At 33.5% G+C, this 23,983-nt stretch overlaps 4 protein-coding genes across 6 annotated transcripts; 1 reads left to right on the forward strand and 3 right to left on the reverse strand.

Annotated features, from left to right (window-relative positions):
- Positions 1-1,150: 1,150 nt before the first annotated feature.
- On the reverse strand, positions 1,151-5,922 carry PEX11C (peroxin 11c). Of its 3 annotated transcripts, none has more exons than XM_085729870.1 (8): positions 5,879-5,922; positions 3,504-3,717; positions 3,108-3,182; positions 2,951-3,025; positions 2,779-2,859; positions 2,584-2,658; positions 2,313-2,486; positions 1,151-1,395 (listed from the first exon to the last, which is right to left on the reverse strand). In XM_085729870.1, the coding sequence occupies exons 2-8, from the start codon at positions 3,693-3,695 to the stop codon at positions 1,357-1,359; spliced, it is 711 nt and encodes a 236-aa protein (XP_085585996.1). In that variant the 5' UTR covers positions 3,696-3,717; positions 5,879-5,922; the 3' UTR covers positions 1,151-1,356. The 3 variants fall into 3 exon arrangements, with proteins under 3 accessions (XP_085585996.1, XP_085585998.1, XP_085585999.1); XM_085729872.1 differs by having other exon boundaries at positions 5,731-5,922; XM_085729873.1 differs by lacking the exon at positions 5,879-5,922 and adding an exon at positions 4,301-5,679.
- Positions 5,923-8,753: 2,831 nt separating this feature from the next.
- On the reverse strand, positions 8,754-11,465 carry LOC146908565 (ARM repeat superfamily protein). The gene is made up of 2 exons (XM_085729874.1): positions 11,373-11,465; positions 8,754-10,605 (listed from the first exon to the last, which is right to left on the reverse strand). The coding sequence occupies exon 2, from the start codon at positions 10,572-10,574 to the stop codon at positions 8,892-8,894; it is 1,683 nt and encodes a 560-aa protein (XP_085586000.1). The 5' UTR covers positions 10,575-10,605; positions 11,373-11,465; the 3' UTR covers positions 8,754-8,891.
- A 153-nt stretch (positions 11,466-11,618) lies between these two features.
- On the forward strand, positions 11,619-16,266 carry LOC146908566 (protein FAR1-RELATED SEQUENCE 5-like). The gene is made up of 3 exons (XM_085729875.1): positions 11,619-12,024; positions 12,800-15,161; positions 15,254-16,266. The coding sequence occupies exon 2, from the start codon at positions 12,803-12,805 to the stop codon at positions 15,155-15,157; it is 2,355 nt and encodes a 784-aa protein (XP_085586001.1). The 5' UTR covers positions 11,619-12,024; positions 12,800-12,802; the 3' UTR covers positions 15,158-15,161; positions 15,254-16,266.
- Positions 16,267-18,047: 1,781 nt separating this feature from the next.
- On the reverse strand, positions 18,048-19,116 carry LOC146908567 (uncharacterized). Its single transcript, XM_085729280.1, has 4 exons — positions 19,021-19,116; positions 18,808-18,929; positions 18,646-18,718; positions 18,048-18,545 (listed from the first exon to the last, which is right to left on the reverse strand). Exons 1-4 carry the CDS (start codon positions 19,114-19,116, stop codon positions 18,399-18,401), a joined length of 438 nt encoding a protein of 145 aa, XP_085585406.1. The 3' UTR covers positions 18,048-18,398.
- Between the last annotated feature and the right edge of the window lie 4,867 nt (positions 19,117-23,983).

Below are 23,983 nucleotides of genomic sequence, written 5' to 3' on the forward strand. Positions count from 1 at the left end.
GATCCCCTCCAGAATATTATCTTAGAAATAGTACAAATAGATTGAAATGAAAATAAATCAGAGAAAAAATTCGTAAGTAACATGTTAACGTGAGAATCAATTGTAGATTAAATGAAAAACTCCTTACCCCAGCCTTTTGGTTTAAAGGATAGCTATAGTTTTTTTTTTTTTTTAGAGAGGGAGAGAGACAGAATAACTATGATTTTTTTTTTTATAATAAATTATGAATTTTTAAAGAATGGCTTATTGTCTTGGTTTAACTAATTCGGCTTCTTCATAAATATCTATAAGCTTATAAGAATATTTTCGTAAATAAAGGAATTCTAAGTTTATTTTAATTTGAAAATCCTATGGGTGAAAAATTATTAAAACAAAACCCTTTAATTTGTACTTCTAATTACATTCAAATGAGAATCGACCAGTGGTTCTTGTTTCACCTTCATAGAATGGAAAGAATTGGCATGAGTATGCAATAATTTTAGCCTTTATTTCAAAGAACAAGCAAAAATTCTTAAATGGCAGCAAATCACACCATGTTTGAGTCATGGATGCGGACACCATAATACCAATATCAGAATCAATTGTGAAATGCATAGTTTGGATGCAGTTACATATGCGTGAAAAATATCTTCAAGATAAAAAGTATATTCATTCAATCTTCGTGTAAAATTACATCATAGTTTAAAGTCACTCAAATTTTAAGAGAAATCAATATACTCTTAAGTTGATAGCTTAAAGAATTTGATCAAATCAATGATAATCACGAAGTAAAATTAAGAGTTTAATTTTCATGCACTATCCGTCTATAAAATGTTACACTGTCAACTCATCACAACCAATCACATGTGACTATGAATGTGATTATAAAAAAAAAAAAAAAAAAACAAAATGATCTAACAATTATGATTGATTGGCAGTGTAAAAATTGTTTACCTTAACCGTGTCTATAAATTAAATCCTAAAATTAAGTTTCAGAAAAACAATTTGTGAATGTACAATCAATTTAGTCCTTTAAAATATACAACAACGTCATACAACTCTTTCATTTATAAGCATCAAAATTTTCTCTTCAATTATAAACTCGATATATCGCAAAAATTGATGTAATTTTACGACAAAACATTAAAGTGATAATTTGACATTGCATAAATTCAGAGTATAAATTTATATATTTATAATAATCGAAGGAGTTTAAAGGACCAAATCCGAACAATAAAATGGTTTCTGAAAACAAGTCCAAACAGGGCCTTGTTTTCTACTAAGACGAAAACCATACCGATTAATATCTCCTGACAAATTCATACAATTATTTAACAACAAAGAAGCATGACGGGAGCCAGTTTATTCTTTCATTGCTCACGATGTTTTTGACTTAGCTGAGGCAGGAGGAAGCAACTGCATTAGACAAACCAGAGATCGTTGTCAGTGAAAGGTAATACTCCTAAGCAAAATTGCAGCGCAAGTAAAAAGAGCATGACCCTTCAATGATAGAGGGGCACATTTTTATCTATCGTAAAGTTTTAGTTAAATGACTTTCAACTGAAAATGCAAATAAATACAGAGGTCTAATCATATTTCACCATCATGATACATCACAATATTACTTTAAAAACTTAATTGATCTATTGACAAGATAGTGACATATAATTGAACGGCCGTGTAAAACTCGTTTATACTATCAGGGTGTAGTTATTAAACTCTTAATTTTGAACATTGTCAACACAAATTATGCTCTATCGAGTAATCTCTAATTTTGTTTGCCTCGTTCATTAGTTGTGTAAAAGGTATGTGCCAGTGTCATCAAATCTTGGATACCCGAGTATAGCACCCGACCCCGAAAATGCTACAACAAGATAACGGATAGTAGGCTGGGCCCTATGTTGAAACTTCTTTATAGTTTATAATATATATATAGATAAAAACTCAACAACTAGCTGTGAATCTGTGACTAAACTAGTGAGAGGGTGAAAATGACATTAGTCCAGCAGAAGTCTAAATGCTGTCCTGGTGGTTTTTAATTGTGAAATTTCAAAAATACCCAGAGTAAAAAAGGCCTAATGTTTAAACTGTAAGGGATAATGCAGTTTTTGTTATATCATTCTGATAGCTTTAGCAGCTCGGACAGCAGCTATTTTGGCTGCTACTGCGTGTCTTTTAGCGAAAAGAGACTGCTCCCATCTGCTACACCTCTGTAGCACGCTATTGACAACACTGGTATGTGTGCGCGTACACATAGTATGCAGATACAAAATTTTAGGGACTCCAAGAAAAATAAGAAGCAAACTTTAATAATACAAGCAAGTAACATGTACCTGATAGCAAGATATTAGAGATGAAACAAATCCAAATGCCCCGGTAACACGGGGAGTGACTTTCTCGGGTGCCAACTGAAGCAGTCCAACTGCTACCACTGTATCAATGCCTGCTTTGATGAGTGAAAGAGTCCTCTCATTTGATTTTTTTAGCTTGGCCTGGTATTGCTCATTCTGCATCCATAAGTAATAAAGGTAAGGAAATTGCAGTCCCAAAGTAAACCAAAGACAGAAACTTCGAAGAATTTATACACATGCATGGACAACATACATCATATTTATTACTGTTCTTGATTTCTCTCTCTATCTTCTTCATTGATCCAGAAAGTCTTCCAAGCTCCCCGAGCTAATCAAACACATAAAATGTCATACAATAGGTCAAAAAAAGTGAAGAAATAAAAAGGCATGATTGGTGCATGTATATTTGTTAGCATCAACGAGGAAGATGTATATATAAGCCACAAACCTCAACCAAGGAGGTACATATTGAGGAACCCAGCCAACAGTAGAGAGAAATCCGGCCAACTAGTTCGGTACGCTCTTTATTCTGTAGTTACACAATAAAATCCGTGTATAGTGTTGGATGATAATAATACAGAAGCAAACAAAAGGAGCTGATGGAAACAATTATTTCTTACGTCGATGACACCGGTTCTGCCAAGCCACACAAATTGATCAAGAAACAAGAAAGTGGACAGCAATGCATTCTTGGACTGAAAAAAAAAAAATCAACAAGACATTAGGAAAATAAATTAAAGATTGAAAAGGATAATAATGTCCTAAGAAATATCATACCTTTCCCAACAGAATTAGGGGGAGGGGTGTACCCTGTGGTGATGGACTTATCAGAGCATGCAGGTCATTGACAAACTGCAATTAAAGAGTAAAGTATTATTACATGAACTAATTAATGGCAACATCATTTCCATGTCAGAAAATATATTGGAATGTTATATGTGAGTAATACTAAACAAGCTAAGTATTAGACTTTCTCAAATTTATCCTTTTATACTTGTGTCCCTTAGAAGTCAGATCCGAACAAAGAATATTAAGCATACAACAGATCTCGTCTTCTTTAAACAAATCAATCATAGAGGATATTTCGTTATAAAGCGTGTACCAAAATGGGCACACAAAAAAAAGGATAAATGGTCTAGCATACTTCAAAAAGAAAGAGAAAATTAACCTAACCTTGAATAGACGAAAAACTTTTCGTGCTAAGCTGGTTGTTTTGTCAACATTCTGCGCTTTACCAGGTTCTCCATTACTCAAGAATTTGGAACCATATTGTATCGCTCTGCATATCTTGTCCCTTGCCTCAGCCTTGTTCAAATATAAAACAAGAAGGCCAAGTTCTGCCCTGGTTGCATCCAATGTGCTCATTTTCAATGCTAATTAGTAATCACTGCCATAAACAAAATCACAGCACGGTTCATGTTAAATGAGGAGGGCAATGAGAATTTGGTTTTACTAATCTTACTTTCCATAGCATTGTTTTTAAAGAGTTCTCTAAAAAAAATCAGTGCCACGAACAAAATTGTTAAACTATATTCAAAAGAATAACCACAAAGCTACTATCAAAAATTTCAAAATGCTGATAATTTTCTAGGACTAAAAATTTAGCACAGCCATGAGAACTTAGTTAAGACAATGAAAGCTTGACAGTGTAAGTGACATCTTCTGCAGAACTATTGTTTGAATGCAAAAAACAGATGCTTGAATACTCATATTTCTTGCAACCATCAAATCCAATGGAGAAACTCCATTTAAAATATCAGAAAAAGTGAAAACACATTGAGCTTCTTTAGATTTCAATATACAACACAGTGAATTTTCTTTTCCATTGTCATTTATTGACTCAGCCTTCAATCAAGGGACTAAACATAACAAAAATCAGCCTTCAGGTATGAAACTTTCTGCTAGGCGCATGAAGCACCCCTATTTTTATTGGATGTATTAGGCCTACGTTAATTTTCTACTCTACTTACTCTATTTTTATTTATATCAACCCAAACCCAGTTTGATTTCATTGGAAGGTTGCAGTAACTCTCCACCAGACCAAATACCCATTCCTTGCAAGATATTTCCCAACTTTCCATCATACCGTGGTAATCCAATCTTACAAACAATGTTCAAAGCACTCGAGCAGACACAGATTGGCCAATTAATCCCTGTCAACAACAAAAGGCTTATTATTTTTCACTTGATGGGATTGGCAACACGGATTAAATGATGCCTCTGTCTTTTGTCATAAACAAGAGGATATCTCCTAAAAATCATCCTCGGAAACATAAAGATACAACCGAGGTGATATCTGGTGAGGGTGGGAGAAATTTCCACCATTATAACATCCCTTCCAACTGAGACTACAATAGGGCTAAGCTTTCAAGGTTGGAGATTTGTTCTTCAAACTCTGAAATACAGAACATTCAATCCTAGTTCTGTGATTTCTGTCTCTAGGTGATAACTTGGATGAGATCAGAAATGATCCTTTTTTCTTATCTATAATCATCTAAACAATATGTTCTTAAACTCGTCAATGAATAGATTAGTAAGTAGTACATGAATAGATTAGTAAGTAGTACCTATGAAGCACGGACACAGACACAACATCCGACACGTCAAAACCGGTAGTAAATTGAGAAAATTAAATAATTGAACGTAGCAAGATGAGTTGGTGTCAGACACGTCTTAAATCTTTATTTTTGGTGCTACATAGATTAGTTAGTAGTACCTATGAAGCACTAACACAGACACAACATCTTACACGTCAAAACCAGTAGTAACTTGAGAAAATGAAATAATTGAACGTAACCAGATGGGTCAGTGTCGTACGTGTCTTCAATCTTTATTATCGGTGCTACATAGGTTAGTTAGGCACTCTAAATTCTAAAACATAGGTTTGGTTCACAAGTTCAAAGGCAAAGGAGGATTATTTGCAAGAACAAAAGGATTTGATAGATATCATAAGGCTGACCACAGTTATTTAAATTCACCCATCCAAAAGAACAATCTTCCTCTCTCTATGACACATCATTGAAACCAATAAGCAAATAAGTGCATCAAATCAACATCCATGTTTATATATACATTAACGGAAATTAACTAAACATTCAAAGAACTTTCATCAAATCAACCACAATTAAAATTCATATATAAAATTCACTCAATCAAATCATGTTAGTTTCCTTCCTATGTTACAAACAATCACATCATATGAGTGACAACATCAAAATCTTCAATTTCTCAGTTCTTTTCTATCAATTTCACACGAACAAACAATATAACAATAATAATAGCAAAACCAATCCATCAAAGCAAATCATAAAATTTCAACGACCCAGTTTGAGAAATCTGAATTCGGAATCAAAATAAAATCCCATCAAGCTGACCCAAAATCAAAATTGGCATACCCCACCTTAAAAGATTTGAACTTTTGTATCTGAAAACAACTGGGGCACGTGAATTATTCTATTTGCTAATGATTGAATGAAAAAAGAAAAAGTAAAAGAAAAAATCACGGAGAGAGAGAGAGAGAGAGAGAGAGAGAGAGAGAGAGAGAGTACCGAAGAAATGAAATAGTGTTGGATAATCACAGAAATTGAGCGAGAAGAAAGAATGAAATGGGCCTGTAAGAGATATAGAAGAGAATTGTGATAAGGGCTTGTTTGGTTGTGTATTTCCCAAAACAAACAAACAAAAATGGATTAAATTAAATGTGCTTTCATTTCGTTACCAAAACTTGTACTATTGCATAAAAAAATGATGAACCGTTCGATCGATGAGTCCTATGTCAACGTTGTTGGTGCATTCATTGGCTATGGATTAGAGTTTGTTTTCTATTGGGATCGACAAGTTGTTGCACACAATTCAAGGCCTATTTTGTGATTGATTCGGATTTAGGAGAGAAATGTTTCCGACACATATTTTAACACACATTTTTCAACACACTTTTTTTAGTAATTTGTTAAAATTTACACGTGTCCAACCAAATCATGCAAATCACGTAGTATAAATTTGGTAGGACCCATGTGTATTTTATCCGATCAAAGAAAGTGTGTTGAAAAATACGTGTTAAAATATGTGTTCCCAACATTCATCTTTACTTGATTCCGATTATATAATCTGAAAACACTCTAAATTAGAATTAAATCTTCAAGTTTGAATGTGTGCATGACTAGTTTCGTTTATAAATTTGAAACACTGTATTATCATAACATAATTAAAAACGGAGTAAATAATGACGATTAATAAACACAAAAATACGGACTTGAATCACATCCTCTTTTTTTTTTTTTGAGCAATGAATCACATCCTCTTATGAAAGAAGATATAGTATATTTGAAGACTATTACATTTTATGCCATTGTTTCTCGTGCGTCCTAATTTTTTTTTCTAAAAATACTCTTTATTCAGATTATACAATCTTGTATAATCTGAAACAAATTGTAGTGATTTTTGGATTATATATAATCTGAATTATGTTTTGCCCATATTTTTAAAGAAACAAAGACGTATATTATTTGAATGACATAATTATAGATGACAAAAATATAAAATAAATGTAAATATAAACAAAATTAAAAGGAAAAAGATTATACAAATTCTCATTTTATTAATATATCAATACATTTATGATAAAGTTGAAGCTTAAAGCTTATTGTATAAAATATTCAAACATCTAATGCTAATTTATTAAAAACCTAAAGTTAAACTTGTGGTGCAGGAAGATGGAGGGGGAGGAGAAAAGATGGAGGGAGAAGTGGAAGGGGTAAAGTTTGTTTCCTGTCTAGAACGAAAGACACTTTGATGGTTAACCTTACACTCAAGCAGACCAACCTCACATCTAGACAAGTGTCGCTTCTTTGCAGCATGGTACCATTCATGACCGTCATACAATTCCTGAAATTCTAGAGTAGTCATTTTGTATGAAAGACCAACGATATAAACACATTATTGTAAAAGAAAGGAGGAGGAGAGAGTGTGAGATGATGGGACGAAAATTTGTGAAGGGTTTAAAGGGTATTAATAGAAAGAAATTTGTGAAAAATGAATTTCATTAACAATTCATAAATTATGGTCAAAATTTTGAAGGTTTAAACAATATGCATATTTGGTTTGAATTGCAAATTGAACACATATTTAATATGCATCAATATAACATTAGTATATACACCTTGTAAAAAAAAAATAGTATATTTACATTTTTTTTATACATGAGTATATTTATACGAGTTTTGTTAATGAGTGTCTCAGACGCTTTTTAAGGATTTCAAAAAAAAAATTATTTTGTATAAAGTCAAATGTTTCAATTTTCAATATATTGATTACACATATTTTCATAAAAATCATCTTTTAAAGATCTTAAAAGTATTTCAGAACCACCCATTAACATTTCCCGATCTATATCTATTGCATACATATTTAAGTATGATTATCTCACCTTCATCCATCTTTTATAAAATTATAATCAATTGCCAATTGCATCCATGTTAATTGACTAAACACTAGCCGTAGCCGATAAGTATGGGTTGACATTCACAACAAACAAAAAAAAGCATGAATTGATGAAAATAAATAAATTAAATATGATATTTTAAATTGTTTGCACCACTGAGTGAATAAGCATCAAGCACTCATTTTTATCCAAATTTAGTTTGCATCCCATATCACATGATTAAGCATGTCCATCGTTGAATTGAATGGATAAAAAATCTCAAACCCATGGAGAACCATTGCAAAGTTACTTAACATATTCAATACAAAATTCAACGATATACTAAAAAAGTAGTATTATAAAAATATTAATTATTTTTTTTGTCAAAGAATACTCAAACAAATAAATACTTTTTTTATTTGGTAAAAAAAAGAACGTAATAAAGTTGAGCCTACGACAAATATTTTTTTTGGGATGATAAATAAATATTATAAACAACTAAAAATCAACAGATAAAATACAATAAATAAATAATTAAGTATTAAAAAAATTATATGCGGCAATCCTTAAATGAACTCATTTGCTATCAATCTAGTCTCTTTTTTGGAAGCTAAACCAACCCACTCAAATTGACATGGGAAGAATCGAACCTGACACCTTGAAAACATCACACTCCAAGGTCTCAAACAAACACCACCAAACCAACTCAAGTGAATTTATCGATTTCGTCTCTTACGTCACTCGGCGTAAATGTACCATAAAGAAAAGAAAATATCACTCCGTGTAGATTAGTCCATGAGTTTGCCTTACTATTTTTAATTATATTCAATCTTTTTTTTTTATGCCATTTTGATGTATTAGTTCTTCGTTATCATTGATTTGTTGAGGTACGGATGTATATGAGTGTAAATAATTTTTACATTAACATTGAATATTAAAGTAATGTTTTATTCCTTTACTGGCCAAAATTTAGAAGAGAAAGAACATAGCAGAGACAGAAAGAGTAAACAAAGTTTAAATATTTTTATATATAATGTAACATTGATTACAATACATGGTTTAGCAAGTTTATGCATTCCACTTTATACATTCTTAGCTATTTTGCATCATGATATAAAAAAAGGATGCAACATTTTTTTACACTATTTCTTACCAAACAAACTTCTTAATTTCCCTCTTTCCAATCTCTCATGTAACTTTTTAGCACCTGGAGTATCCATCTCAGTAAGTTTCTTCAAATATCCAATAGCACCATATGAGATCATTAGCTTCTTACATTTCTTACTTGAAGAAATCAATCCAAGGCATGTAACTGCATATTTTTTTGCATTGTTTTGAGGACTAGGATCAAGTAACTGAACCAAATTAGGCACACTTTTATCATCCTTCTTAACTTCTCTTCTATTATGTGACACAGTTAACAAGCTTGCTAATGCTTGTGCAGCAATTTCTCTAGCACTGTTTTGTTTAGCCTCAAGCACCTTAACAAGGAGAGGAATGCAACCGGCTTCGCCGACCAATTTTTTCATTTCTGTCGAGCTGCTAACTCGGCAGATTGCTGACGCAGCGGCATTTTGTGCTCCTGGGGAGCCGGATTTCAACACGTGAACCAAACGAGGAAGTAATCCTAGCGAAATCAAAGCTGTCTCAGAAACCGACCTGACCAAATTCCTTAACGCTGCGACTGCAGATTCTTGAGGAAGTGGACCGTCAAGATATGCTAAGAGACTCCTAACACCGCCTTCCGATACAACGCTTTTTTTTAGACTCTCATTGCTTGCAGTGAGGTTCTGCAAACATTCTGCTGCATATTCTTTGGAACCTAACAACATTCCACAAGTTAACAAATTGATCATAACCCTCACAATCCCTTCTTGAGCCAAAATCTGTCTCACCTCAGGAACAGCTGAAATATTCTTCAATGTACAAGCTGCTGCAGCCTGCGAAACAGAATCGCCGGTTCGACAAAGCTCAACCAAAGGACAAACGCCACCATGTCCGACGATTTCACGCGATGTTTCAGCCGACATTGATAACCTTTGTAACGATATTGCGGCCTTTTCTTTACCTACAGCACTTCCTGATTCAACAAGTCTTATAAGAGGTGGAAGAACACCTTCAGAAACTAGCCAATCCTCGCAGCTACCCGATTCGGCTAGCGAGCATATAACAGTAACCGTTTTCTCTCTTATCCTTGTTGATGTTGCTGTAAGTAATTGAACCAGTGCAGCAATGTTGCTCCTGCTAAAAACAGCCAAAACATTCTTTTCATCTTCTTTCATAACCTCAACAACACTGTCCAAAGCTTTGTGCTTCGCTTCTAAGTGACCGATCTGAAGGCGCGCAAGTAACTCCCTTATGTTGTTGTGGGCTACTGCATCAGATTCTGTCGCAGAACCTGACACGGAAGACGCATTTAACGGCAAAGTAGCCTCGCCAAGCATACCAGTTCTGATCAAAAGTCCACAATCTCGTAAATTCAAATCCATTTTCCCGATTAATGCATCCAGATCACTCTGCATCTGAAGTTTACCTTCATACTTCTCCTTCACACACAATTCAGCTGATTTGATCGCGCCTTCAAGCGACTTCGACAACGCCTGCAATTGTTCCTTGCAAAGAGCATTCTTTGAGAAACATGGATGGCTTGATAAGTTTGATAACATTGATGGAATCTGTTCTAATCTAGAAATGATCATTTTCCATCTAGTAGGAAAACCTTTAACCTCTTTTGCTTTATCAAGAGCAATAGGAACAAGTTCCTTTGCATGTAACAACCAATCTTCTGTTGAAAGTATATCAACTGCAACACCATCTTCCACCATGATTTTGATTTGGTAAAAGCAAAATAGATAACTGCCACAACAAATGGAATGCAAGTGTTCAAAGAAATGATCGAAGATGTCAATTTGCAAATAGAAAAATTGATAATAATTGACATAAGAAATTTTAAAAGGTTGTGGAGCAGTTGCAATCATAAAATAAAATCTTTAAATTATAAATCAAGATTCCAATAGAAAAATTGTGAAGCACAAAAAAACAAATGGTCCAACAAATTTCTAGAATCTCCTATGATATTATAATCAATTCAATTCACACAAAGCATGTTTACTTACAAACATGACTTGGCCAACAAATCTGAAGTACCTAAACATGTCCCACTAGTCTTTTCTCTTACTTTAGCAAGTGATCATTTAATGCCCAAAAATTTATAATCATACAACATAACCATATATCATGCCCATTACAAATTAAAAATTAATTTCCCTAAAAAAAAATAAGAAGATATTTTTGTCAAATTCCAAAAGTACCCTTTTAAGTACAAATGTACTATTGGTAATTTTGTATTCTTTCTTGGGATAAATTGGTCAGATCAAAAAACAAATCTCTAACTTTACTTTTGAGCATGGTTTTGAATATGACCCATCTCAAGAGTTAAGTAGAAATCTTATCTTAGCTGTGCTTTCTCAATTTTCTCCTCTTAACTATGAGAAAGGGAAAGGCTTTCCTTCTATAGAAAGACACAAGTCTCTATCCACAGTTGTATATTGTGTACATAAAAATGCATCATCATTCATCACCACAAAAAAAAGGAAGGAAGAATAAATTATTTAATTATGTACCTTAAATCAAATTGACTTGTCAAATATTCAAAGAATTTATAGCTATCATATCATATGTTACTGTAAAACACAAAACAAAAGTTATAAGACTCCATGTCCCATAAAATCTAACCATACTAAAGACAAAAATTACTTAATCTTCACAAAAAAGAGAACTACTTTTATTTCTACAAGCATGAGATCAAAGCAAAGAACAATAACAATAACAAAAGGGAAAAGGTTTAAAGACCAACCAACCTTAAAGAAGGCGCCTTCTACCGTGAGAGAGGGTTACAAATCCCCTATGGTGAGCAAGTAGATTTTTACCGGCAATTACAAGTTCAGCAGGTTTATAATATATATTTTCCCATTTTTACTTTTATTTAATGAAAATTAAAATTAACACTTAAATCTTCATTACATACATCCATAACTTTTGTCCAAAAACAACACACACGTCCTTACTCTTCTCATTCAACAACCAAAATTGAGTTTTAAGAAAAAAACATATATTAATTACAAAAATCAAGATCTGTTCCATCTTCTTACAAACAAATATGCAACACATTCCTTATGAACAAATCTGTTCTGTTGTCTTTCAAACTGAGTTCAAGTGAAAGTAGCATCCTGAGATCCAAACCAAGCAAAGCTAAGGGACTCTTTGTGTTGTTAGGTACTTACCAAAATTAAGTTTTATTTTTATTTTTTTTATGTTCCTTCAAACTGAATTCTTCTGTTATTTATGTTTTTGTATCTTTGTTTTTGAAATTTAAGTCCAAATTCATGATTTTTCACCATTATATTTGACATTGATGGCCATATGTGTATGCGGTGCTTATTTATGTGTCAGAACTGTTCTTAGATGTAACTAGTACTAAGTGCAATTTTTTTTTGAAGATACTCAAAACAGCTTATATAATCTTAAACAGTTTTTTATTATTTTTCTTCCAATTCTCGCCATTTAAAAAAAAATCTGTAACAAATAAAGACAAACTTCTAAATTTTTATCTCGTAAAAACACTGTTACAATTTACAAAGAGACTCTGTGTTATGAGAACCCAGATTATTGATTCTAAAAAAAATAAATTGATGCTAATTATTGGTGTTTAGTGAAGACAAATTTTGTTTTGCTGACTTGTGTGCAGATTCCTTCATCCATGTGACAGTTCACCGTGTATGTATTGAAAATGTGGTATTGCAGTATTTTCAGAGACTATTTGTCTCCCACATTAATTAGAAAGAGATAATTTTTCTCTAAAACTCGTTTGTTTTCCCATTAACCTTTTTCATTCCTTTTCCTACTGATGATATTATAGATGACCTGATTTGCAACTACCTCAATGTTGTGGCACCTAGTTTGATCTCCTTAGACACATTTTCAACATTAAGATTTACAGAGTAGATGAAATTTCAAATTTATGATTGTTAAAATTATGCTTCTATTGTAGGTTATGGAGGAGGTAACAGAAAGTTCAGCTGACAGTAATGACAATATTAACATCGAGGAAATGGACGAAGCTTCAGACGAAGGAGATAATATGGATGACAATGGGGCTAATGAGTGTGATGGAGATTTAGAAGCGAGTAGCGATTCATCCGAGTCTAATGGGAATGTTATAGTCATAAATGGCATCGGTGATATTTTAAAGATGGACATGAAAAACATTTCTGTAGATGTAGTTGAAAGGTTTGACTTTGCTGATTTAGATGTTGCATATAATTTCTACTCATGGTATGCAAGGGTAAACGGATTTTCTGTTCGGAAGACCCAAGTTCTGAGGGACCGTTTGGGTAATGTTCTGCAGCAAACGTTTGTTTGTTCGCGGGAAGGTTTTAGAGAGAACAGGGGATTGACCTTGGAGAGGCGGAAGCGAGAACCCAGAAATGATACCAGGTGTGGATGTTCTGCAAAATGTCGTGTCCACATAGACATTGTTTCGAAGCGTTGGTATGTGACCGTATTTGAATTTGCGCATAACCACGAGCTGTTGGATGGTTTGCTATGTGGTCTTTTACCGGCACATAGAAAGCTAACAGCAACTGATTTGATTGAGATTGAAAAGTATAAGAATGTTGGTGTAAGACCATATCAAACGTATGGTGCAATGGCTAATTCATCAGGTGGTTTTCACAAGTTAGGTTTTGTGAAAAAGGATTTGTATAACCAATCAGGAAGACAAAGGAAATTAGTTTCATCTGACTCTTGCGGTGCACTGAAGTATCTTCATATGCTTCGTACAAAAGACCCTTTAATGTATGTTGCACATACTGTAGACAAAGATAAGAGGCTTGAACGTCTTTTTTGGTGTGATGGAGAAAGTCGTATGAATTATGAAATTTTTGGTGATGTATTGGCCTTTGATGCAACTTATAGGAAAAACAAATACAATTGCCCGTTTGTTATTTTCTCCGGTGTTAATCATCATAACCAAACTGTTGTCTTTGCGACAGGTTTAGTTACGAGAGAGACGGAAGAGACATATGTTTGGTTGTTGGACCAATTTGCGACTGCTATGAATGGTAAGGCTCCTTTATCCGTAATAACTGACGGTGATGTTGCAATGAAAAATGCCATAAAGAGTATATTTCCAAAAGCACATCATAGATTATGTGCTTGGCATCTTCTACGGAATGCATCATCGAATGTTGGGATTGCTGATTTCATGTCATATCTTAAAAGATGCATGTTGGGTGATATGGAGGTGAATAAGTTTGAAGAACTATGGGAAGAAATGGTTGAAAAATTTGGCCTGCAAGACAACAATTGGATCAATGAGATGTATGCAAAAAAAAGAATGTGGGCGACTGCTCATATCAAAGGAGAATTTTTTGCAGGTATACGAACCACATCTCGGTGTGAGGGTTTACATAGTCACATAGGTCAATTTGTGCATTCGAGAATTAACTTGACTGATTTTGTCCAGCAATTTCATAGGTGCCTTACATATTTTCGATTTCGAGAGATTGAGTCCGACTATCATTCCAACTATGGTCAACCCGTATTGCAAACTAGTTTGCGATTCATTGAGAGATCAGCATCGAACCAGTTTACAAGGGAGATTTTCTTCCTTTTCCGTAATGCTCTGAAAAAATCTTTGATGTTGAGAATTATTGAAATTCAAGAGATGTCCATGGGTTCTATCTACAAAGTTTCAAAGTACTGTGGAAATGGAAGTGTCTGGCACGTTACACATTGTGAAACTCCTGTAGATTTCAAATGTTCGTGTCTTAGGATGGAGTCGTTTGGACTGCCTTGCGATCATATTATTGCTGTTTTGATGTATCTGGATTTTGATCACCTTCCCAAGAATCTAGTTTTACACAGGTGGACAAAGTTCGCTACAGATACAGTTCGATCAAGATACACAAATGGTTCACAATATTGGGATTCTCAAATTGCTTCAAGGTATGCGGGAATTATTCAGTTGTCGAAGGATGTGGCTGAGAGGGTTTATCAAGATGTAGAGGAGTACAACCGCATTGTAGATTTTCTTAGTGCTGAACTTTTGAGGTTGAAGAATAAACCAACAGCTGTTGGTATTGATGCTAGCACTGGGGTACACAATGTAGTCGTCGACGAAAGTTTACTGGACCCTACTTGTGTGAGGACTAAAGGGTGTGGATCTAATCCAATTGCTACGCCTGGTGGAAGTAGGCGTCCTCAATCATGTAGTCAGTGTGGTGTGATAGGACACAATAAACGATCATGTCCTAAAGGAGTCAACAACTTTGAAAATGCATGCACTTCGAGTGCGACAATTTATGAAATTAATGAAGATGATGAAGAAGGAGATCTTGAGCTGTGATAAAGTAAGTTAAATAACATTGAAGCATGATTATGATTATAGTTAGTTTAATTTAGTTTGAACTTATTATCTTATGAATATTATTTACTGATGCAGATTGGAATGAGCTCGTAGTTGATGTTGGTTAAAACCTTATATGGAGCAACTGTCAAGACGGTGGACACCGGTGGGTTTATGGTTAATGTATTGTTTTGTTTGTAGTCTGGAAAATCATTTGTAGTATGTCTACTTATGTACTTTTGTTGTGTTAGTGATGTAATGTGTATTCCCCTCACCAAAAAGACAATGTGTTACTTATATGTGCGTTGATGTATTGTGGTTTAATGGTATCAATGACATTTTCTTAGGAAATATTATGTTGTTTAGAATATTGAATATGTTTTATGTGTTGGCATATCTATTTACGGATGCCTGTTGCGGCGCTTCTGTTATTAAATGATACTTATTATGAATGGTGCTGGAGTCCTAGAGAATGTCTGATTTGGTAAGAGACTGGTTGGAAGTTTGGAGGTTGACGCTGGGGTATGCGGTGCGTGCTGTGTCCGGTTTGTGTGCTGCAGTTTTGTATATGTTAGCCTCAGGTCTGCCTTCTGTTAGCAGTGTCTGTTTTTTCTGGTTTTTTCCTTCTACAGGATTTCTGTTTTGTGTTGTAGGAGTTTTTTTGTTGTTGTTGTTAGTTGGGTTTCTGGTATTTCAGTGCCTGTTATTTTGTTCTTGTTCTGCTGCCGTTTCATATTTAATACGCAACAGCTGTAGTGGTGGTCACATTGGGGCTTATGATGTTGCCAATAGACAATCAAACGGAGGTCGAATATGTTTTTTTTTTTTTTTTGCAGATGTTTTACTTCAGGAAATGCTGCTTAGGAAGGTTATGCTATGTATGATGCTAGGTTGTGTTTCGAAGGTGAATGAATGTGGAAAGCATAAATCTTCTTCGATTATTCTATAATGCATTATTACTATATAATGCATCATTACTACTTAAACTCTGTCATTGTTCAGTTTTTCAATTACTCTTGGTTTAGTTTCGAAATTAAGTAAGCATCTATTATTTGTAGATTGCTACTCTGCCAAGTTGCCAATGAAACCACTTGGATTTTTTTGTTTCACTTGGATTATCACTAGTGAGTTTTTATCAAATCTAATTTATATAGTTTATAGCAGAAATCAAATGAAGAAGTGTTAGAACTTATCAGTTAAATGACAAGATGATGTGAATATTATTAATTAGTTAATCAATATGAGAAAGGTATTTGGTTTTGGAGACTAAGAGGATGGGCTGCACGAAAAAGAAGGAACGGGAAAGGAGCAAGCAAAAATAAGGGAAGTTTCTTCTATAGTGCATAAAAGAAAAATACTTGTCCAATACAATCTTCTTTTATTTAACAATTCTGAAGTTCTACAAGTAGGCTAGAGCTATACAATGAGACCTTGTTGTACTTAAGCCTAACATATACCCTTTTTGAGCAATAATTTACAACATAAATAAAATTGAAGAGGAAAATTATTATTTGTGTATCTATGCTGTAATGTAGATCTGTTAGTGATGAGTTTGACTATATCTTTTTTTTTTTTTTGACGGCAAAGGTGTTTTCATTAGATGAAAATAGAAGTTACAAAAGAGTGAATATTTGCCTGACTTGGGACATGCCCCAACCAAGTGCTACATCCAACATTTTTTGACAATTTAACTAGACTATGAGCAATAGAATTTAAACTACGATTAACATAAACTACTTGAGATCTAGCCAACTCTACCATAAGCTCTTGACAATCCTGGATAATGTGATCAATAGCAGCTACAACATATTTTGAGTTGACACAATTAACTACTACTTCTGAATCTGAGAGCACAGTGACAGTGTTCCAATGTAACTGTTTTGCCATTTGCAGTCCCCATCTAACCCCCAACGCTTCAGCAAGAGTAGGGTCAGTTACTATCCCCTCTTTTCGGCAAGCTGAGAGCACGACAGAATTGGTTTGATCAATAGCAACTAGCCCCCAACCTGTATAATCATCCAAAAAACAGCCTGCATCAACAAAAATTCTACCACTTGCCAGTAGTTTTCCAGTAATCTCATGATTTAACCTTGCCAATTCTACCACTTGAATGGAAATAGTAATCCTCCTCCTTGATGCAGAGAGAAATTACAGCAATCTCAGGTTAAAAACCGCAAATTAGCATCAACCGCGATATCTCGCAAAGATTAAATCAACAATGATAAAAAAAAATTAACAACATACAATTCTTCCAAATAGGTAATTTGGCCTAATTCCTTTGCAAGAAACCCCTTCAATGATGAATCAACAATGCTTCATTTTTATTGAAATTAATATCATTCCCATATTTGAGTTAAAAATTTAATCTTTTTAACACAGAAAAGGATCATAAGATTAATAATTTCAATAAAAATGCAAAATTAATTCTACATTGTACAATTTCACAAAGAAAATAAAAATTGAATAATTGAGATCTGAAAGAAGAAGAAGATACCTTCATTTGATGGTAGAGTGTCTGAATTCATTTGACCAATCTTTATGAGCTGATTTAATCAACGCGGCAACGCCGCTAACATGAGGAGAAGACATTGAGGTACCAGAAACAATGTTGAATAGGCTCTTCTTTTGTCAATTTTGATCATACTTGGACTAGTTTTTGATGGACATGCAACTAAGATGTTAACACCAGCAATATGTGAATAAAAAAATTCACCCAAAACCCAACAGCAGCTACACCAGAAACCCTGCAAAACAGATCACAAACAGCACACAAGAAAAGCCAGCAACTTGGCTGCCACACCATCTGTTCAAGGCCAAAACTGAATGAATTTCAGCAGTAGCCAATATGCACCAAATATAGGCGGAGAAATAAATATCATACCAAGAACAGTTCCACAACCATTGCACATATTTGATTGACATAGTCTTTTTACAAACAGACAAACACACATTGTGTCCATTAAGTGAATTACAAACACACGTAATATTTTCTTCAAACATAAAGCATAATAGATACTTTTCTTAGAGTAAGAACATACCATGTTCTAGTGGGAATTTAGCCAAAAAAAGAACATACCATGTTCCAAACATAGTAAGACCATTTGTCAAAATATATCCTTAATAGGATAACCTTAAAAATATGCTAAACTAGGACAACCACCAGACCTTTTAAAACATCACAAGTTACTTAATATACTAGAGTTAACCTAAGTGCTTTCCATCCAAAATACACAAACTTGCTTCACTTGTTTGACTGAGCAGCAGTTCTTGCAGCCATTGCTTTGTTCCATAACGCAACAGCATTGTACTCCAACATTTCCTTGCAATCGTTATGACCCACCAACAGCAAACGCATAGTTATTTTCATCCTAACTTTGTTTTCATCCATCTGCATGTGAAAGAGATTTGATATCAATCAAAAGTATAAAAGGAATTAATAATATAACAGCTGTCACAGATACAAGTAACTGTGTTTGATGTTCGCTTACCACACCGTGAATCTGGCTGTTGAAGTTATTCTGCATGTTAATCCATTCTGTTACCCACACTCCAGAATTATCACTACAATCATGTTAAAAGATGGTGATTAGATTTATTTATCCACTATTTAACCTCTTGGTAATAATGAAACACATTGTCATGTTGTTCACCTGGTACCACAATATGGAACGCCACGGGGCTCAACAATGTTCCACATGCTCAAGTCAGGTATCACACAAAAAGGAACTTCATTCCCATACACTCTCAACACAAGTTCAGACAACTTTTCAGCCTGCAATCTCACAGTAAAAACAAAGGCTGAAATGTGTATTTTTTTTTATTTATTCAAAACTTCATATCCCATTCAGTTTAGGATTTCTTACAATTTTGTGAATTGTCAGCCGTCTACCACCCTTGTTTCCATCAGTGAGATTTGAATCCACATGATATATTCTCCTTTCCTCTATGTGGACCACCATAAGATACCAGTGGCCTTCAAGCACTTCTTCAATAGGCACATAGATCTACACATAAATTAACATAATTACTTAATAAAGAATTATGATTAAAGACTAGTTTGATTGTTAGGAGGTTATGTAAATTTCATTACCAAGTTAAGTTTATCAAACTTAGGCATCCAATCTTGAATGTAAGTACTTTCAAGTCCATCAACACTAGTTTCCTTTGCAACATCCATCTACCAAATAATGTCGTAGGTAGTTAGTGTCATCACATAGTTACTTACAGTGGTAATTCCAAGGAACCTGTCATGATATACTTACCGCAAATGACGGAGGGAAGTACCACACAGTTCGTGATGTAACATTTTTTTGATTCCAAGTCGCTTTCAAAGTCATCGTGTGTATGACCTTGAAAACATATAAGATGTTACATTTTCTTGTTTAACAAGTAATTTAATTATTATCTTTACAAAGAGATTATTTACCTTTTCATTGACCCTACCCTCAGGCATTAAGCATTGAAAATCAGTTCGCAATGCATAAAATTTTCCCAAACCAAACACCAAGTCACTGTTACATGTTTCAGACAAGCCAATAATAAATATTTTGTTAACTCCTTACTGTCTAATTTAAAAAAACAAAGTAGCTTATATGTACCAAAACTAATTTATTGTGAGATAGTACTTACAAATCATCAGAATTCAGAGGTCGGAAAATGTAAGCACAAACTTGAGCTTCTAGCAATGACAATTGCATATCAACTTTTGGCCTAAACTCACACATCATATACTACATTTTTCGGTAAATAAGAAGGTTTTTCATTATTGAGGTTTAAATAGACTATAAAATAAGAAAAGGTTACAATCAAAAAATAAGATTCTACCTTTGGAACTGTTGCACCTGTTACTTTAGTCTTTTGTGATTTTGCAGCCCCAATTTTACCTTTCGCAGCAGGGGTGGATGACCTTGAGATGTTTGACACAGATGCAACAGTCTTTCCACTTTGAGAATTTCCAGGTGTTGAGTGTTTAGGTTTTTTGAACGTTGTTTGGGACGGTGAAGGTGTAAAAGACAGCTTTTTTGCGACCATTGCAGCATCATTTAGTATAACCTTCATGTTAAAGTAACATTTTTTTTGTTAAAAACAAAACAAATTATTACTACAATGGGAAGTAAGCATATGTATATTTATGGGAAGTAAACAAAGTATACCTTGTTTCTGGATGTTTGGTGGAAATCACTACCAACAAGTCTGTGAAAAGCAATATCGTCCATAACAGTGTCAACATAGGTCATTGGTTCTTTTCCTCTATCACTTAAGCCACAAGAAACAATAGTGCTAGTACTTGATATACCATGGTTGTGTGAGGCAGACTTATTTTGGTGATTTTCCGGTATGTTTTCATCATCTATTACGATTATGGTTGAGACATCATTCACGTTGTTCATAAAATCATTGTCTGATTCAATAGTGTTTTTAGTTTGGATGGAAGGGGTTGTCCATTGAGCTTGACCATGAAATTTGCTCTTATCTTCAAACACTGACTTATGTTTCTTAGGTTGAGGGTTAGTGTTTTGTTCTTCACCAGCTACATCAGGTTTGATGTTCACTTTAACCATTCCAATTAGGATTTCTAGAATCTTAGTGTTTGTGGATTCAACTTGTTCTACTTTTGTGCTTAATTTCTTCATGAATATAACAAGGACAGAAAAAAGAAAAACAAAATTTAGTTTTTGATACATAATATAGCATAACACCAAATCATAAAAAATAAATTCAGTCTTTCATACAAAACAGAACTTAACACCCAATCTAAGGTATATAAACATGCATAAAACTTGCCTTTAGCTCAATGACAACTTCTTCAAGTTTATCAGTTCTGGTATGTTCATCATTAGAGGTTGTCTGGTTGCTTTGAATGCAAGGTGGTATGACAACCTACATCAAAATTAACTCTCCATATTACCATATGACTGAACCAGTAAAAGAATGTTTCAATAATTTTGCTAAATAAACCCATGCTAGAATACCTTAGGGATGACAATTTCATTGACACTACTGAGCTCATATTCACCCTCAATGTGTTGTTCATAATCCATCCTATTAAAACAAGGAAAAGAATGAGCCAAGTTACGAAAAACATATTTGTATAAATCTTCTTTTTAATTAAAGAAAAACATTTGTAGGAAATTATATCAACATTTTTTGAAATTAAATTTATGGAAAATCATATAAATAAATGTATGCTCCTTACCCATACACAGATTGATCTGCTAAGTTGGTGTTTTCCATTTTCGGTTTGTTGCAGCAGGTGTTAGAAGTAACCTCTTGTGAAATGAGCTAGGACTTACTCCCACCCTTTATAATGATACAGTTTTATTATAATTGTATTTTTTTAGCAACCAAATAGCTTGACAAGTGATTGCTGTTCAATCAACCCACATGACGTTAATTGATACACATCTCTTAGCCTTAGAGTAGTAATGATTGGTTTTTGCTTTAATTTTGCCAAATTACAACTACTTTTATTTTACTTAATGTGTCTAAATACCAACACTGGTATACGAGTAACTATCAAATTGGTCCCTGTCTTTGTAAGTGATTATCAAATTAGTCACTAACGTTAATAATATTTCAAAATAGTCTCTGTCTTTGTTAAAAGTTTATCAATTAGACACTTGTTTCTATGTTTTTTTGCACATGACGAGGGACTTAATTGAGAAACTTTTGAAGAAAATAGGAATTGTTTTGAAATATTATTAAAGTCAGTGACATATTTGACAATCACTTACAAAAACAGAGACCAATTTGGTGGTTTGCTCGGAGACCATAACAATAAATAACCTAAGTTTAATATAAAATACATTTTATATTAAAAAACAAATATTTTTTATGGTCAAAAAATAAATTAAACCAACATAACATACTATATGATTGTTAAAAAAAACATAACATATGACACAATGGTCAAGAAACACGTAACACGTGAATTTAAAAAATCAAAATAAACACAATACATTTGAACACACACATGCATGCATAGAAATTATCACATAAATTATAACACATTTGGCTAATATTTTTTTTTTCCTTTTCCCTTTGTCTTTGCTACATCAACCTCAGCTCTCACCATGGCCAACTCCATTTTTAACTCTAAGTTTTCATCCTCAAGACTTTTAATAGTGTGTACCATATCCTCCAAGTTGTAATGGTTGAAATCACGAATCTTCCTACCACAATATAACAGCAGTTGTCGAATTAACAAAACAGCAACATCCTCTTTTGCATCATATTCTGTCTTTCCAAACCTACCCACTAATATAGTTCTTGTTCCTTTTGCACCAACTTGTAAAGAGGCACTATACTTAACATACTCAACTCCTCCAAAGCCATGAACCTCTTGTAGTTCATACGTAGGCAATGGTATCCTCAATGTATAACACATCTTATCAACCTCTTTCTGCATGCTTTTTTGGCTTATCCAATCCAAAGATGAGGTATCTTCAGCAAAGTAAGGTTCAAACTCTCCTGTAAATTTTATATGTTCATGGAACACGTATAAAACTATCAAAAGTTAAAAAAAATTGACACACACATGTTACCCACATATGCAGTTGCTGAGAAGATAAAACTTACGTGTACAAGAGAAATTGTCAACGGTTTCATAATTAACCTGCTCAACGTGACGTTTCGCCTCATACTTACGGCTTGCTTCTTGCTCATAATGACTGTGTTGTGAAGATTCTTCATTGTTGCTGGAAAAACTAGAATGGATGTTGAATGCTTTCCCTTGAGAATCATGGTGTATGTTTTGAGCTTGTTTGCGTGGTATACCTCCTTTGATATACTCCTCGTCGTAACCTTGGTTTTCACAGTACAATATCCATTCTCTCACAGCCTCTTCATAAGTGTTGTATCCCACATATTCGTTTCCTTTGTAACGATACACCTGCATGTGACATAACGGCCATGATAGATAAACACCAGGAACTTTGCCTCTAAACACAACATAAGCTGCGACCATTTTTCTGAAAATTTTAGATAACACAATTCACAGGTTGTGTGTATTTGTATGTGAATGTCAAAGCAACAAGATAAACAATATATATGTTGGTTGGTCTTGCATTAATGAACTCTTTAATGGTGCAAACATCTGCAATATCATTTATATGCGGTTGTTGAGTTTTCTTTAGCTGGTTTGCAATTAACTATCACGTGCCCTGCCTTGTGTTGAATAGACTATAACTACAATACACTATATTATCATTCAAAAAAATGACTACACTATATTATAAAATAAATAAATGATCAACGAGTGTATCCGATACACTCTTTAAAAACTCTAAATTATACGTTTTTATGATAATTTATGTAATCAATACATTGAAAATTAAAATATTTGATTCTTTTAAAGAATAATTTCTTATTTTTCAGATACTTAATAAATGTTTCGGCGACACTCGTTAACAAAACTCTATATAATAAAACTTTGATGTCTATAATTATCACCATATGCTAAAATAAAAGTAAAACATAAAAAATTAAGTCATTTAATCAGTCAACAAAGAAAATAAAATTATAAAATTTCCCACACAAAATAATAATAATATAAAATACTATGTCTGTTCCTTAATATTTGACACAGTTGACCTTATTATGCATATCAATGCATAATTTTGAGTTTAAATATCTTGAATAATATATTATAAAAAACAATGAAAATTTGATATTTTGAAAAGACTTCTCGAGATAAATCTAACGACATCTTATATGATATTAATTATCTTTGTATATTAGTAGAACAATATGGTCAAAGTAAGTTAACTCAAAATAACACATTTTCAAATGGGTCATCTATTGCGGGACAGATGGACTAGTTTATAA

Source organism: Medicago sativa, chromosome 7 (genome assembly GCF_051527215.1).
Source record: "Medicago sativa cultivar Bolivia chromosome 7, Bolivia_mono, whole genome shotgun sequence".
Taxonomy (NCBI): Eukaryota; Viridiplantae; Streptophyta; class Magnoliopsida; order Fabales; family Fabaceae; genus Medicago; species Medicago sativa.